General features: G+C 42.1%; 1 protein-coding gene across 1 annotated transcript in view; it reads left to right on the top strand.

The window, feature by feature from the left end:
• The window catches only part of LOC144753439 (cysteine-rich motor neuron 1 protein-like), an 83293-nt gene extending 67210 nt beyond the window's left edge, over window positions 1–16083 (top strand). The window contains exon 5 of the mRNA XM_078641129.1: window positions 15319–16083. Within this exon, the coding sequence (XP_078497255.1) occupies window positions 15319–15434 (116 nt within the window). The 3' untranslated portion in view covers window positions 15435–16083. The remainder of the gene's footprint in view (window positions 1–15318) is intronic.
• Window positions 16084–16546: the final 463 nt, after the last annotated feature.

Raw genomic sequence — 16546 nt, 5'->3', positions numbered from 1 at the left:
AAAAGAATGTTGTAACCATATGTCAGGTTCTCCCACGTGAGACCCTTTACTTGCCTGGGTATGTCTCCCTCCATTTGAAGTTTTATGTCGAATAAATGATGTGAGACACTTACCCTTGTGTTGTGCAATTCCACCGTGATATGCTCACTCAGCACCAATGCAGCCGCTAATCCTTCAGGTTCCTCTGAGCTACTGTGACTACTGCCATTCTGTCTAGCATAGTCACTGCCAATTTCTCTTTCAGAAGCAGAGTCCTCTGTAGCCTGGACATTCTTAATTTTAATGCTAGCTACCTTCTTCTTTTTAAATTGAGGGATGTTGTAGTTTGAAGTGTGATTTGTCTCCCTTTTCGGCTTGACTCGCTCTTCCGATCTGTGCTCTGACCATCCATCTCTCTCCGAAAGTTTTTCGGATGACTCCTGAAAGGAACAAGAGGAACGTGTATCAATATCATGATACCTGTCAGCTTTCTAATATTGTCACAGTTTCGCAAATTGTATTTTCTCTCAGTGTGTTCCTCTTGAGAAGATCCACCCGCAATCTTTTTTTTTTCTTCTTCTGTTTATTATCCTATTTCTTCTTTGAAGAATTTGGTGCTTGCTTCGAGTTATGCTTTTCAGAATTGCTCTCAACTGTCAGTTACCCTTGTCTTGCTCCCCGATTATATCTACCTAGTGATGCATATTATTCTTCGATAATCTTAGGCAATTCTCGCTCCTGCTGTGCTGGAGTGAATTTTCTCAGGCATTGGCGTATAGCCACTACTGCTGCCTCCCCTTTTATGGTACTTAACATAAAGGCAGATACATGGGCAAAATGGCCCATTTATTTCATCCCCAGATCTAGGGCAGGCTCTGCCCCATACTCCATTTTGTGTTTGTTTCAGTACATCTGGTATAACTGCTATTGAAGGAGTAACATGTTCTGGTATAAATGGCAGCGTAGATTGTACCCCAAGTGACACAGTCTTCTATCAGGGGAGCCATCCCCATTGGCAAGCAAATTAATAGTATTCTTTGTTTTTCATGGCTGCCCACATGGGGAAAAATGGCCTCAAGCTGCGCTGTTTTCTGTGCTATACAGAACGGGGATTGCTCCCGGCTGGTGGGATGCATTCTCATAACCGCGTTCATCGATTGGGGGCTGATACCTGCAGTAGCCAATTGAGGCTGTGCAGCCCTCGGAGGATGGACTGTCAATGTTCTCATTATGTATTGTGTAAGATTTCTGTACATTTTTACCAAATCTCTATAAAGTGTATGCCTTCCTGCTGCTGTTAAAGTAGCAATGTCTGAGTGTATATGAAGCTAAGACCGGCCAGGTTGCTCCTTCCTTGCTGAGCAGACCAAGTCTCACGTTTTCTGTGGTCTGGGGAATGGTGCCTTTAAACTAATTATTATGCTCTTAGTAAGTTAATGGGACTTCTATGTCCACATATGGAAAGTATTCCTTAGGTGGTTCATCCTCAATATAAGTGTGAAACAACTATGTACATGCAGGCGAGAATTTAACCCATGAGTAGAATACGTCAGTTCTGAATGCTCTGTGTGGCTCAACCACAAAGTTAACATCTCCACCCGTTGCCGGAAGTCCATGTTGTAATAGTTTCATAGTAACTGTCGGTCTGCAATTTTCTGTAACATTTAGAGCCACTACCTGCCCTTCAGCATCCTCAGTTTGTTCGGCCATTGCAAAAGAGAAGGATTATTTAGATAATTAAATATGTATAGTGGTGTAGTATGCACGATGTTGGAACTTCTAATCCTCCAGGGTTGACTAACCTATAGTCAATACATAGGTATACCTACTCAGCTGAGGCAGTTTTGTTTACCTTCCCACTTCGGACTTCTCCTGTTTAAATGTGAGTAGGGGTCTCTGAGAAAGCATAACTGAACTATTAAGGTTGACTGTTAAAATAACAGCCTAACCAATATTGACAGCAACACGTCGTGTAGTTCCTACTAATCAGTAGGTTCTGTCCCCTCAGGGATTGTGGAAACAGTATAGAGCCTTTCACTCAATCACTTGTGCTCACTTACTCTCAGAGAAGTATTCTGAGTATACACAGTGGGATGTTTTCAATATAGTTATTGAATGAAATACTTAATTGTTGATTAATAAAAATCATTACAAACAAGAAGTATATATATAAAAATAATAAAATTGTATATAGACACAACAAAACTTTGTAAAGTATAAAATAATATAGAGGATACATTATATTTCAATTCATAGTAACACCATCATTAAGCAGAATTGTGAAGATTTTTTCGACAGATCCTAATTTAAAGTGCCATTGCAAAGAGCCTTTATATATAAACATTCCAAGGATGCCAACCTTCTCCAGTTGACATTACATTTCTGATATTATAAATCAGAAATTTCACACAATTCACAGAATACTACTACATTATTTTTAAAACTAATTGGTAACATTTCTAAGAACTTTTTAAAGAATTGCCTACACTGTCCCTTATTTTAAAATTCGAAGGTAAAAAAGTCATAAGAGAAAAAAAAGCATAGGTAATTTTCCACTGTGCGGTTCCTTTTTAAATTTAGCCTTTGTCAAAGTCGTCTAAGAATTGCTTAAAGTGCCACTGTTCAAACCCTATCAGAGAAGCCGACATGTCCTCACACCGTTTTCTTTAAGGAAAGATTTTAATAGGGCTTTCCACTCTTCTAGTAGTTGCAATAGGGATTCATTATCAGAGCAGCATAACCTGCAATTGTTCGAGTGCCAAGTCTGTACCCATGGGGGGGGTGTTCCATCCTTTGTGGGATATCTCCCAAAACGTAGCAACAAGCATTTGTCTCTTATAACATTTTGTAGATGGGAAATAAGATAAAATTGTGGCTCCAATTTGGAGAATGAATTAATGGACCATGCATGGCTTTTTTTTGGCAAGCTCATCCTTGTCCAATAGAACTATCAGGAAATTAGCTGATTGGATAAGTGTCTGTCTGAATACAGCTTTATTTCTAGCTACATCTTCAAAAGGTTGAGACTTTGTTATTTAGGCTCTCCGATAAATAAGATCTCCAACCCTCAGCGTGCTCATATTCAGTTATTTTCTGCCAGCAAAAATTTGCAAGTGTGCCTGGGTCTGAACAAAAGAAGGAGTATAAAGATTTAAAAAATGCAGATTGTTGTATTAAACATTGTCTTTTCAGACCAAATTCCAATCTGACATTGGCATGCCCTATGTTCTTTGGAACCCTGAAAACCAATTTGAAGACTTTCACCTCTAGATTGTCAATACTTTTTTTGTTTTTTTGCTTGAAAATAACTGACCCATAGGCCAGGGAAGGAATCAGCTTTGCTTTCATTACCTTAAGTAAGTGTTCATGGTTCGAACATACCAGTGTGTCTCGCAGCTTTCTAAAAGCAAAAGACAGAGTAGTTTTCGCTTTTAGATTAAGAAAGTGCTGTTTAAAAGACAATCTGTCGTCAAATGTAATTCCTAAATATTTATAACATTTTACGGTTTCAATCTCTAAACCATTAATATTCCAAACTTTCATGTCTGATTTAGTCAAACCAATCATCAACTTGTTTGTTTTTTTGGTGTTCATCAATAAACCCATGGCTAATATATAGTTGTTGAAAGATTCTAGTAGTCTTCGTAAACCTATGGTAGTATGACTTAACAGTATGGTGTCATCTGCGTACTGTAGATATTTTATATTTTGTCCTGCAAGGTTAGGCGAATGAGCATTAACATTTTTGAAATGGGACTGTAAATCAGCCATACAAAATTAAAAAGACAAGGGCTAAGACACAACATTGTTTGAGACCACAATACGTTTAAAATAGGCTAGTTGTACAGCTGCCAAACCCCCCACCTTAACCTGGCCCAGGTATTAGAATATAACAATATAATCATATCTAACCGTTGGTTTGGAATGCCCCATGCAGATAATTTCACCCAAAGTAAATTAAGGGGAACAGAATCAAAAGCTGCCTTAAAATCAACAAAACAAACATATACATTTTGCTTTTCATGTTTTGCTCTTTCAGATAAAAATGTCAATAATGTCAAGTTTGTAATCGTTGACTCGCCCCGCCCCTTCAAAAACCAGTTTGGAATATTCAAATAATTTCTTAGTTAGCTGCCCATTCCTCCAGTTCATTGAGCAGACAACCTGAGAAAGTTTTGCCTCCACATCTATTAGGGCAATCAGCCTGTAATTAGCTGGATGCTCTGGTGGACCCCTTTTATGAATTGGCTGGATTATGGCTCCCTGCCATGATTCAGGGACCGTTTAAAATTTTATAACATCATTGAACAGAGATGTCAGGATTTTGCAACCAAAGATCTGTCTTAGCCTTAAAGACTAAGGGGCCGATTAGGATGGCGGACGGATCGCCACCGCCATGGAGGCGGTGACGATCCGACCACCATCCTTGCCCATCCGCCACCTATTTCCCCCCGCCATATTACAATGGCGGGGGGACCGTGGCGGATGGGAAGACCGTCCGCCGCTTGACCGCGGCGGAAACGGTCTAATATTTTGGCGGTGTCTATCAGACACCGCCAGCCATATTAGGATGGGCTGAGGGGAATGCCTTTCCGTGGCGGCATACGGTTCTTGCTTTGGGGGCCCGTTGCGGGCCCCCAGGGTATAGAGGGGTGGGAGGTGCACGTGGGGGGTACCTATGGTACCCCCCTGCGTTTCACAGTACAACATGCCCGGCACTGCGTGGTGCCTGTCATGTTGTGCTGTGAAACGCACAACATGCATTTTTGACATTGCGGCGGACGGTGCATTAAGCACCGTCCGCCGCAATGTTAAAAATGCGGGATGCACCCGCCACTGTGGCGGGTGCATCCTAATTGGGGGCACGGTTCCTCCGCCCTTGTGGCGGACGGTACCTGCCCCAGACAGTCCCTTCACCTTTCTCGGTTAATGCTGTAGCGATTGCAGGTTCTGTAAATGCCCATATTTCCATCTGATTTGACAAATCCCACACTAACCTTTTCAGATTGTAACTAAGCCGTTAGCTCGGTTACCATATTCCTTAACTCAGGCAGATAATGAACCAATGAAACCAGTGACATAATTTGTGGATTGTGGTCACTTTCTACTCTTGGGATCACCTGGTAGTCCCTAAGAGACTATCCTTTGAGATGATGGTATAGTCGATAATGGAGTGTTGCCGTGAGTTTTTAAATGTTGGAACGCTCTCAGTACTATTTTGTACATCTTCCTGTATTAACATGAGATTATATTTGTTAAGCTGGGAACGGCACATCTGCATTAAAGCTGTGCTTGAATTGCTGGCTCGGTATTTGAAAAGCAAATGCATGTTGAAGTCTTGCGAAATGATTAACATAGTTGTTGGACATTTCAAAATGTTGACTACTTCCCAGAGCGCAGTAAATTGGGATAGTCTAACAGAACCTTTTGTGCTTAAATATATATTTAAAAATATTATTGATTGTTTGAAATCGATTTTAATACATAGGAGCCATGCTAGCTGAAAATGGATTTCATGGTGCTTTATATACAGGGCCAATGACACATAGGTGGCTAGTCCACCACTTGCACGACCATAGACAGATGAGCGAGATGCAAACTTTGCGTACTCATGATATCCAATGAGCGGAGCTTTAGACATATTCCATGTTTCCTGGAACATTAGTACTTTAAAGTTGTTTATGAAGGTTACCATGTCTTGGTCCTGAAGCAAAGTTCTTAGGCCGTGAGTATTCCATGAGCAAATATAAAAAGGTTTAATTGTATTGGTCAAACTATTTAGGTATCAATTGTTCACTCCAGCTTTCCCTATATTGAGAATCTTCGGAAGCCAACCCCAGTCATCGCTTAATACTGAATTTTTCTGGAGCTCCTCACAAATTTGTAATCCAAGATACAGCTCGTAACTTTGATCCCAGAGGACAATTCCAGATGAGATAGAGTGCCTATGGCTCCCTTTAAAACCCTAGTATGGCCCTCAGATGATTTGCTTGTCTTAGGATTTGACAAAGTGGTGGTCTTTGATGCTTGCCTTGGAATTAATAGAGTTGGATATTGATTAGCATTACATTTCCGCAGCTCGATACCCTATTTTTCAAATGGGGGAATGTTTTCAAAAAAACTTTTGAGCAGTCTCTTTGCAATGCCAGGTTGTACAGGACACCTCTTTAGTGGTATTATTAGGACCTTGTTTGAATTGGACTCAATCTAGATCATCCGTTCCTAGGTCCTTGGGCTCTGGGATTGAATTTATCAATTTCAAAATGTTACCACGATTTAAGATATCATAATTACCCCTTGAGGCGTACTGTGATGTGAATATTATTTTCATGGAGGCGATGGATTCATTCATGCCCGCTGGCAATACATTTTTTTGCTGTCCACCATTGTTAGATGCTAGCAGCAAGCCATGGATCTTCCAGAGTCTGGGTGCAGTATCCTCTGCGTCAGATAGACCAGCATGATTACAGGATCATGGTAAAACTGGAGGCTGTATGTTGATCGGGATCATTTCCGGTATATCTATGTTATCTTGCTTTCCTCTTGCAGTATTTTGCATTGCTGTCTGCAGGTTATCACTTCATTGGGAGGGTCATTCTACGGGACCAAGCCAGACACCTGGGGGTTTAATGCTTCTATTGGGTAAGGTATTATTGACTTGTTGGTGTTATAGCGGGCGAAGGTGGCGCAGCTGGTTTGTTTGGCCGAGGGGTCAACCCCTCTATTGATTGGCAGTGACCATATTTCCAAAAATTTGAAAATTGGGTACATTTCTTTTGGTTTAAGGAGCATGCTGGTGTTCATTACTTTCTTTGATTTATTATAAGCCTTTCTTAATCTTTCCTTGCTCTTTTAGATAGCCCTTCTTGTGTTCGATTAGAAGCTGAGGCCGATTTGTCGGTAGCTTGAGTAACAATGGCTTCTTGTGCTGGTTGTAGCTCTGTGGATTCATTACAAAGGTCAGGGGATTTTAGTGGTCTACTTCGTATACTATCTTCCCTTGTTAATTGGTTTTCTCTTTTTTCCCCTTGCTTACCGATGGTATTGGGTTCTCTGGCTGATCTTTGCGCCTGTAGGGACCTTCTAAATTGCTTGTTGTTTTTTTCCAATCCCTTTTTTATCCCATTAGGGGTTGATTTCATTTGTGTTATAGTGCCAAGGCAGTAACCGTTATCATAGTCATTTATGCCAGCTTGGTCTTTAGCAATCCTGTCTGACATTGACTTGAACTCCGCCACCATAGACCCTACACTGTTTGGTAGCTCTGAAATTTTATCTATCTTGGGTGCGCAGGTACATGTAATTAATTTTTTTTCTTTATTAGATTGTGCCTTTGCAACTAAATTTGAAACATTGAGAAGTTTGGAGTCTATCCCGGCAACATGGAGCCCTAGTGTGTTTAATAAGTCCACTTGAATGTTCAGCTTAACTGAATGAAATTTAAGAGCATTAGTAATGGTATCCATGGTGTGAAGGAGACTACCCCAAATTCCATTTTCGTACTCTTTTTTTTTGCCCTCTGGACCACAGGCGCCTTCTCGGAAATGTTTGTCGTATTTAGCTAGTAATGAGAGGTCTGCTGAGTTAAGAGGGTTAATGATGGAATTGGATTGCTCTATCTCGCTTTGAACACTTGAAGTAAGCGCTTTCTTCGTGGAGATTTTCTTCGGGATTAAAGTTGGTATGTGATCCTGGGTGGTGATACCGGTTTCCAAGGTCAAGCTAAACGGATCGGTTTTATGAATGGGCATACTGTCGTGTGGGCTTGAAAAAACCTCTGGTATAATTTTTTGGCGACTTCCGACTTTATCTGGTTTTGACGTAATAGTAGATGACAGAAATACCTAGTCACTTGTATTTTGATCAAAACCGGATGATATATTAATCGCATAAATAGTCAGAATCAAGCTGATGTCCGTATGTATTCAGCATTGTGGTCTGTCACATACCTTTTCTCCTGCCCAAATGATGAAAAAGGAACAGGTTTTGTTACACCTGTGTGACTACTGGATGCACCTCTTTGCTGAGGCATTCCTAACGGAGTGCTAGGAACATGAACCTGTGCTTTTACCATAAGTAAGTTATGACCTTTTGCTGTTGCCAGGACTGTGTTATCAACTTTCGATGCAATACAAGGACTCTTATCAGTTATTAAAAGGTTGGTTTCCACTTCTGATTCTATCACCAAATTGGGTTGGGAGCCAAAGATGTACCAACCATTCCATGCCTCCATATGGGAGATCCAACAGTGAAGTTCTGTTTTTGCTTCTTCCAAAAGGGGAATTAATAAGGAGACCCTGTTGCAAGTGAGAGATTCTGAGGCACTGTAGTGCGTTGTAATGCAAGGGGCCTGGAAAAGTGGCCCGTTTTGACTAGGAATGGAGGCCTACTACCCATTGGTACAGTAAGAGTTCTCTTGAGTTTGTGTTTTGTTTTGGAAAGTTTGCGAGAGGGAAGGATCACGGCATCTTTGATCAAATTCCCTGCAAATCTCAGGAATTTAATATTCTGAGAAGGTGTTACAAATGATTTCTTCTTGTTGACTATGAAGCAGAGACTTTCCAACAGATTGATGATCATCTGCAGATTAGATGACAGACACCTCTAAACATAGTTACAAGATTTCGAATATCGTTCAGGTAGACTATCAACCTGAAACCTTGGGCTCTCAAGTGCTCGACCACAGGTTTCATAACTTAGGTAAAGCACCACAGAGCGGAAGACAGACCGAAAGGGAGGGAGGTGGACTTGACTATCTGAGACCTCCATTGAAATTGTAGAAATCGTCTGTGAAGAGGAATATTGGGAATCACAAGGTTGGCATCATTGAGGTCCAATCAGACCATCCAGTCTTGAGCTTGTAGCAAATACCTGAGAAGATTGATACCCTCCATCCTGAAGTGGCCATAGACCAGAAACTCGTTGAATTCCCTCAAATTGATGATGGGGTGATGACCACAGTCCCTTTTTTCCATAAGAGAGATTGCTGAGGAACCCATTGGGGTGTTGGTCATTGGCACAATTACACCTTTTGCCAAAAGATGGATGATCTTGCCATCCACTAGCGCCAATTGGTCAGTAGGGAGAACTAGAAGTCTGGGACAAGTTGCTTGGTGTGGAGAGAGTGTAGAACTCTATATGAATACCTCTGATCATTTGAAGAACCCACACGTCCGTGGTCAGAGGCGCCCAGTTGTGGGGGAAAAAAAATCCAGCCTGTCCCCAAGTTTGATCCCTTCGAAGCTCTGTACACTCACTTTGTGGGGTATTGTATTGGCTGTTGCCCATTCCTCTTGCACCCCGGCGACGGGGATAGAACCGTGACCGGCTTCGGCAAAAACATGGGATGTAAAAATGTATTTAATAGCAGTCTGGGCTTTATCTAGAGCAGTGGTTCCCAAACTTTTGACTCCTGAGGACCCCCACTGAGTCACCGCTGGAAACCGGGGACCCCCAAGCAATTTCTATGATTTAAATTTCAAACATTAAAACAGTAATTCAGAAAAAATAAACACGCGTGCACACAAAACAAATACTTGAATTACTAAGGATTTTAGGGGCATATTTAGAAGCCCCTATCTCCATGGGAACATCACTTTTTGCAATGTTCCCATGGCAATAGAGGCTTTGCCTTATTTACAAGGCAGCGTTAAGCCACTTAACATGGCTTAACGCTGCCTTGTAAATAAGGTCCCCTGTCACACAATGCCTAGTGTGAAAGGGGTGGGCAGTGGGTGTTGCGGTGGGCATTCCACCGCAACACCCATTGATTTTGACGCTGCCCCCTATTTACAAGGGCAGCATAAATAGGAGGTAGTGCCAAAATTATAGGAGGTAGTGCTAAAATGAAGCCAGGGAAAACCAGGTCTTAACTTGGGAAACCGATGAGAAATCCTTAATTTCTCCTCATTTTTGTTTTTTCAATGTGTGCTGCTTTGTGCAGCGCACATGGAAAAAGCAAAACGCCTTGGATTGTTTATGTTCAGGAAGGTGACCCTTCCTGCACATAAACAATCTTTTTAAAAAATTCCGTTTTGTAACTTCCATGTGTGCTGCATTAAGCAGCACACATAGAAGTGACAAAATGGAATTTCAAGATTGAAGCGGGACCTTCCTGCACATAAACAATCTTCCACTGCATACATACACCCTTGTGCAAGGGTTCCCCGTTGGCGCTACACTGCTAAGTGTAGCGCCAGCACAGGGGGAAACAAAGACTGCACCATATTCTTGTAAATATGGTGCAGCCCGCTGTTTCCGAAGTGGCGGAGCGTGTCGTTAAGCCAAGGAGGCTAACGACACTCTCTGCCACTTCTGTTGTAAATATCCCCCTTAGTATTTTATATTCAAAGAATTTGCAAAAAAGAAAACATTTTAATAGGAAAGTTGGTGCTGCATCTCCGAGACTAACTTTTAAATGGTTGGTTTTATTTCGCAGTACAAGGCTCCTGCTACGGCCAGACTGGAAACCCAAAGCAGCCTTGGCAAATGTTTTCAGACTAGTCGCCATACGGTGCACACCAAGTGCAGTGAGTGAGCCTGACCACTACAAAGGGGGCTTTGGGAGGCTCTCCCTCCAAGAAATTTAGGAAACATTGGCGCAGTCTAAAACACATATATCATTATATATTAAATTGTATTGGCTTTTAACGAATAGTAAATGAAGACCTTTCTATACACCAGGATACGACAATCTTTGTTGGGGTTCTTCAATGATTCCCTTATTATCATCCTTCAGCAGTGCCTCTCATCTCTCCATAGCCTCTCTGTCACATGTATTTCATTTGTTTTATAGTATCTCTCATGCCATTGTAGGATGTCAGAGCACTTTACATCACATACATATAGAGACAATGAATCATATGTGTAAATCAGTGAATAGAAAGTGTTACATAAGGCAAAGGGTACTACAATGTGTAGGATTCACATGTCATTCATACTAGTAGGCAGGAGTGCTTGATCCGGAGTAGCGCAAACTTGGGATTCAGAACATCAGCTAGTGGTTAGCATTGACTTTAAAAAATAAAAATGTATTTCCGCCCATATAAACCTTTTTAGCAGCATCAGGATAATGAAAGACTTGGAAAAAACATAAGTTACTAACTTGTACCATGCAGTGTGCAAGCAGTTCTTTGATGACAGTTTATAGGTCATTGTGCTAGATTACGATTGTCACTTATGAACTGCAGAGTAACAAAAAAATCTGTGACAAAAGCAGCAACCCACTGATCAATGCACATAAACCACTGTTATTTTTTCAAATGCATGATACACGTTCTTTGCATCCTCTGTTCTGTGCTACGTTAGATATCTCAAAGCTGCACTGGACAAAACTCTCATCTCTCCAGCAGGTGCATTAATCACTGGAGTTATTTTGACACTTTTATTGTTGCTCTAAAACTGCTAATTAGACAAGGAACTTTGCATTCCTTTTAAAACTGCCACTTGCGGACCCCCTGGGAATGTGTCACGGACCCCTGGGGGTCCGCGGACCACAGTTTGGGAAACGCTGATTTAGAGAATTCAATGTGTTCCCAAATTTGCCGAATTCTTTTAAGAATAGATCACCAAATAGATTGCCCTCTCCTACAGGGCCCGCCACGGAAGTGGAGAGAACCCCCAACTTTGGGTCGATTTTAATTTGTGAGAGACCGACAATGCTCTGGAGATCGAACAGTTTCGTTCCCCAAAAATATTATGACCCTTTGAGCCTAGCTTGATTGAGCTTCCGGGGAGGCCACATCATTACACTGCAAGTGAAATGAGCCAATCGGCTCATTTCACTTTCCCTGCCTACGTGCTTGTGGGGCTATCTCAGCCCCCAATTACCTAGGCAGATGGAAGAAGTATCCTTGGAAAGGAGAGAATTCTTAGTAGATCCCTGCTTGGGGATTTCCGCAGAAGGGTGATCACCAAGCATAGATCGACCACTAGACACCAGGGAGGGGGGACTGGCCCCTTTGGCAAGGGCTTTTGCTCCCCCCTAACATTTTTGGGAAAATGTAGGCTTTCTGCCCCAGGGGGAGTGGGGCAATCGCTCCTTATCTGGCTTGGGGGGCAGAAAACCCACTAGGCATCAGGGAGTATTGTTTATTTTATTGTAAAAGATGGGTGGAGCTGTCCACAATGGGCATGCCAATGGCCCCACTTCCCAGAACCTAGTAATAGCAGTCTTTCTGCCCCCGCGGGAGGAGATGGGCTTATTACCCTTGATCAGCCCTCCCGTGGTGGCAGAAATTCCACTAGGCACCAAGGATTATTTTTTATAAAAGAGGGGTGGGGGCTGCTCTCAATGGGCACGTCAATGCCCCAATCACAAAAGGGACAGTATTTCTAACCCCCAAAGAGAAGATGGGGGTTATTACCCCAATCGGCCCTCCAGGGGAGACAAAGTCCAATAGACACCAGTGATTTTTTTAATAAAAGAAAACTTTGGGTGATCTAGACAAGCCACACCTCCCTGGACTCCCCTGGGTGTCTCGTTTGCAGCAATGTCTGGGTTAAGTAGGTTTCCGTGGATGGCCGCTGAGCCCGGGGCTTAAACGGAGGAGACTCCTTTAAAAAAACCAGTTGTTTTATGATACAAAGGGAGTCGCACAGGTTTTTGTTCAGGGGCTTGGCAGCCATGTTGGTAAACCTACCAAACCCAGATATTTCTGAAAACTAGATACCCTGGGGAGTCCAGGGACATATGGCTTGCATGGATCCCCCAACGTTTTGTTAACCAGAATCCCCTGCAAAACTAAAATTTATCTTAAAAAAACTCATTTTTTCTCGCATTTCTGTGTGGTGTCCGCGTGCCGTCACAAATTTCCTACCACCCAGTATTCCCCTCAGTTTTCCAATAAAAATTATACCTCACTTGTGTGGGTTCCCAAAGCAGAGTCTGCTTCAATACGTATAAAATGAAAAACTGAGAGGGAGCCAAAGCGTGTCCATAAGAGCAGGTTGTTTAATACGTTTCTAGGTTGACTCTGCTTTGGGCACCCACACAAGTGAGGCATCATTTTTATCAGATGAAACGCTAAGTGGTGGGAAATTTGTACCGGCGCTGTGATCCTTAAACTTTCCCACACAGACGTTTGAGACAAGTGTAACTTTTAAGCGAAATTTGAGGTTTGCAGTGGATTCTGGGTAATAACATGCTGGGGATCCATGCTAGCTACACCGTCAGCCAAGCGACAGTCCACCCACATCGTCCGCCAAGCACCATCCAACATACATCGCCAGCCACGCACCAGTTGACACACACTGCCAGGCAAGCACTAGTCAGCACACCGCTGCCAAGTGCCTGTTCCACACACTCACACCACCAGCAAAATGCCAATAAACACACAGCCAGTTAAATGCCAGCAAACGCAGACCGTCAGCCGAACTCCAGTTCTCTCTCTCTCTCGTCTTTCTCTCTCTCTCACATGCACACACAACACACACACTTTCCCTGGTATCTAGCGGTTTCTGCCCTTCTTGGGGACAGTTAAGCCTAAACATATTGCTGATGGGGCAGAAATGGCTTAAATATGTGCCTTAAAAAAAGCAAAGCAACCTTGGACTATAGGGCCGCTTCCTGACATGCCCATAAATATATCCCCGGTGCTTAGTGAGCTTTCTGTAATAACCACCATCTACCCATGGAGGGCAGAACGTATGTGCCCATTTTTTATGGAGGAGGGGTCATTTGCATGCCCATTCTTGGCAGCCCCTAACTCTCTAACCCCCATTGGCTCCTGGGGGCGCGAAAGACTGTCCTTTTTGTGATATTCTAACATAAAATCTCCCCTAGATGTTCCGTATGTGCTTCAATACAGTTGGTAAACAACCAATGCTCAGTGACTGTGACAGCCATGCAATCCCCATCCACCAGTATGAGTTCCTTTCATGTGCACTGCTTGGCCTAAAGTGGTTAATATGTCAAAAAGCAATTGCATGAGCCCTAATTTTTCCATTTTCCTAAAGAACTCAGCACTGATGCTGTCAAATGCCTGAGTTGCTGAATACCAATAATTTCTAATTTTGATTCCATCTAATACCACTGTCTTCCACCACTCTGCACTCCTGTCTCTTCATATCAATTGTGTAGGCCCTCTTTTAGCCCTGTTTTCTTCCTTTACTTCTTTTTTCTGTTTCTCTTCTTCCTATCTCACGTTTTCCCCTATTCTCTCCTTTGCTCTGAGTTACAGACTCCCAATGAATAATAAGACTTGGTTATCAAAAATGAGGGCTAGTGCCCAAATCAGCATAACTTAAGCACTGTTGGCCTGACCTGACTGTGAATTGTCCTCAGAAGTGCCTGTTTCTTGACATTTATGCTTCAGTAGCTGGCCAATCTTGGACTGTGGCAAGCAGCTCTCCGTTACCTTTTGTTTAAATGGCTCGTCATAGCACACTGTCCTTCTGCCTGGATATACGAATGGGGCACTGATGTAATCTAGGGGTGCAGACTGCAGGCAACATCAGTGAATAGGCAGAAAGGAGAGTTTGAAAAGAGGTAGAAGAGAGGACAAGAGAATGTCTTGTGCAAGGAGATAAAAGGGTGGGAAACAAAGAAATTATAGGGAAAAGGCTAAATCGATAAGATGGAGGATTGAGGGAATTAGGAGAGAAAGAAGTGCGAGAGAGATTGAGAGACAACATTAGAAATTAGAGTGAAGAGACAGAGACAGAAAGCCGAGATAAGAGGAGAAATGCGACCAAGAAAAGAGAGGGGCAAAGAGAAATTGAGAGGGAAAAGAGTGGATAACAATGAGAAATTAGTGAGAAAATAAAAGAGAAGTGGGTGAAAGTAAAGTTGTGGTAGGAGAATACTCAAAACATTGGAAGCTGCTTCCTAGTATGCATTCTCATGCTGATTGATTTTGTCTAGCCACACTTCTTCTTTGTCAGATTTGGTAATGTGTATACACTTGAGGTGAGAGCTGGAGGGTAAGTTGCAATTTTTTTAATCTTGAAACATGAGGGTTAAAGAGAGTGCATGACTGAAATTCTACCTGGAAAGTTATTTGTTCTATCTACCTAGTGTAAATTTGTATCCGGAGAACTGACTGTACCAACAGAAGTGGGTGAACTGATTAAAACATGGAAAATCACAAATAAACTGTAATCTGATGCCAGTTTTGTCGCATTGACTGTGCCTCTAAGAGGTGCTATCCAATCAATGTGCCAAGATCAGTGTCATTAAGTAAAGCTGCCGCGCCATATTCAGTAAGTCATGCAGAGGAGCCAGTGTGTGTCTGATCTGTGGCAATATTTTGTATATTGTCTTGTACTGGCTTTTACTGCTGTATGTTCACCTATTGCTATCCTTTCAACATTTTCCTCTTGATTTTTCTTTTTCCAAAGATGTCCAGAATGGAAGAGGCAGAGAAAACAACATAGTGCGGAGAAGAAGACTACACCCTTTCTTTTCCCACTTGGAGAAAACCAACCGAGCAGGAGTGAAGGAGTCGAGAAGCTGAAGGACAGTTGGAAATTGAAAGAGACAATGCACTTAAGAGTTCGGACAGCACATTCTTCATAATGACCTTCACACAATGCTGTAATTTATTTAATCATCCCTTGAAATGACAAGAGAAAATGGTTCATCAACTCACAAATACTTGAAGAATAGTAATATTTCCTATTACATAAGTTGACTTGAAAAGATTCTTTCCACTTTGACTGCTGATTTAGCAGTTGGGATTTGTTTTGAGTTCATAAAACTGCATCAGGGTATTTGTTGCAGTTGGACCCCAGGGATTTCTCCTCAATGAATGGCCACTGTGGAACTGTTTTGTGTACTAAATTAGTACAGTTGGCTGGATTGCATGGGGAGGATTGCCTCTTGATGCCCACACTGAGATGCATGCTGAAGTTTTTGCTTCCTGCCTGAGGACTCTGTGAATGTATTATGGCAATGAGGCAGTGGGAAATGTTCTTAAGCTCCCTTGTAAATAATTTGTGTTGCTGCAGCCTTGGTTCCCTCCGAAGCTAACTATGAGATTGATGTGCAAATTCTAGGGTGGAACCTTGGTTCCTACCTGAGTCTTAAATACAAAACCTCAATTTCCTGCTGTTTCCTCAGCTTGATCCTTCAAATGTTTTGAACATGTATGTGTCTAGAGTGAACTAGCAACAAAACTGAACATAAACTTCTCCAATTAACTTTATATAAGAACTATACGTTTACAATATTAAGGACCATAACTCAGACCAGTGTATTTCATAATTTATTTTTCAGCAAAGTAGATATTTGTTTTGTGCATTAGAAAATCCTTATTTTATATCAAAAATATATTCGTAGATTTTTGTGAGCGCCATATAAATTCAAAACATACATAAAGCTCGGTCACCCACGGAACTCAACTCTGCACTCCACAAGATTTTCCTGCAGTATATTTTATTGCCAGGATTATGCTGTTATCTATGAAAATGAGGGCACCCCTATTTCACTTTGATCACCTCCTTTGATCTGAGATTGCCAGCAGCGCCCCTTGGTTTTCCTCGTAATCTCCTTTGAGATGGGTACATCACCCCCTGTTGTTGGTGGGAAACTCTTCCGTTCAAATATTCACTAGACGATACCAACTAT

This window comes from Lissotriton helveticus, chromosome 5_1, assembly GCF_964261635.1.
Source record: "Lissotriton helveticus chromosome 5_1, aLisHel1.1, whole genome shotgun sequence".
NCBI classification, from domain to species: Eukaryota; Metazoa; Chordata; class Amphibia; order Caudata; family Salamandridae; genus Lissotriton; species Lissotriton helveticus.
Note: the sequence above shows the minus strand (reverse complement) of the source record. Positions and strands in the feature narration are given on the sequence as shown.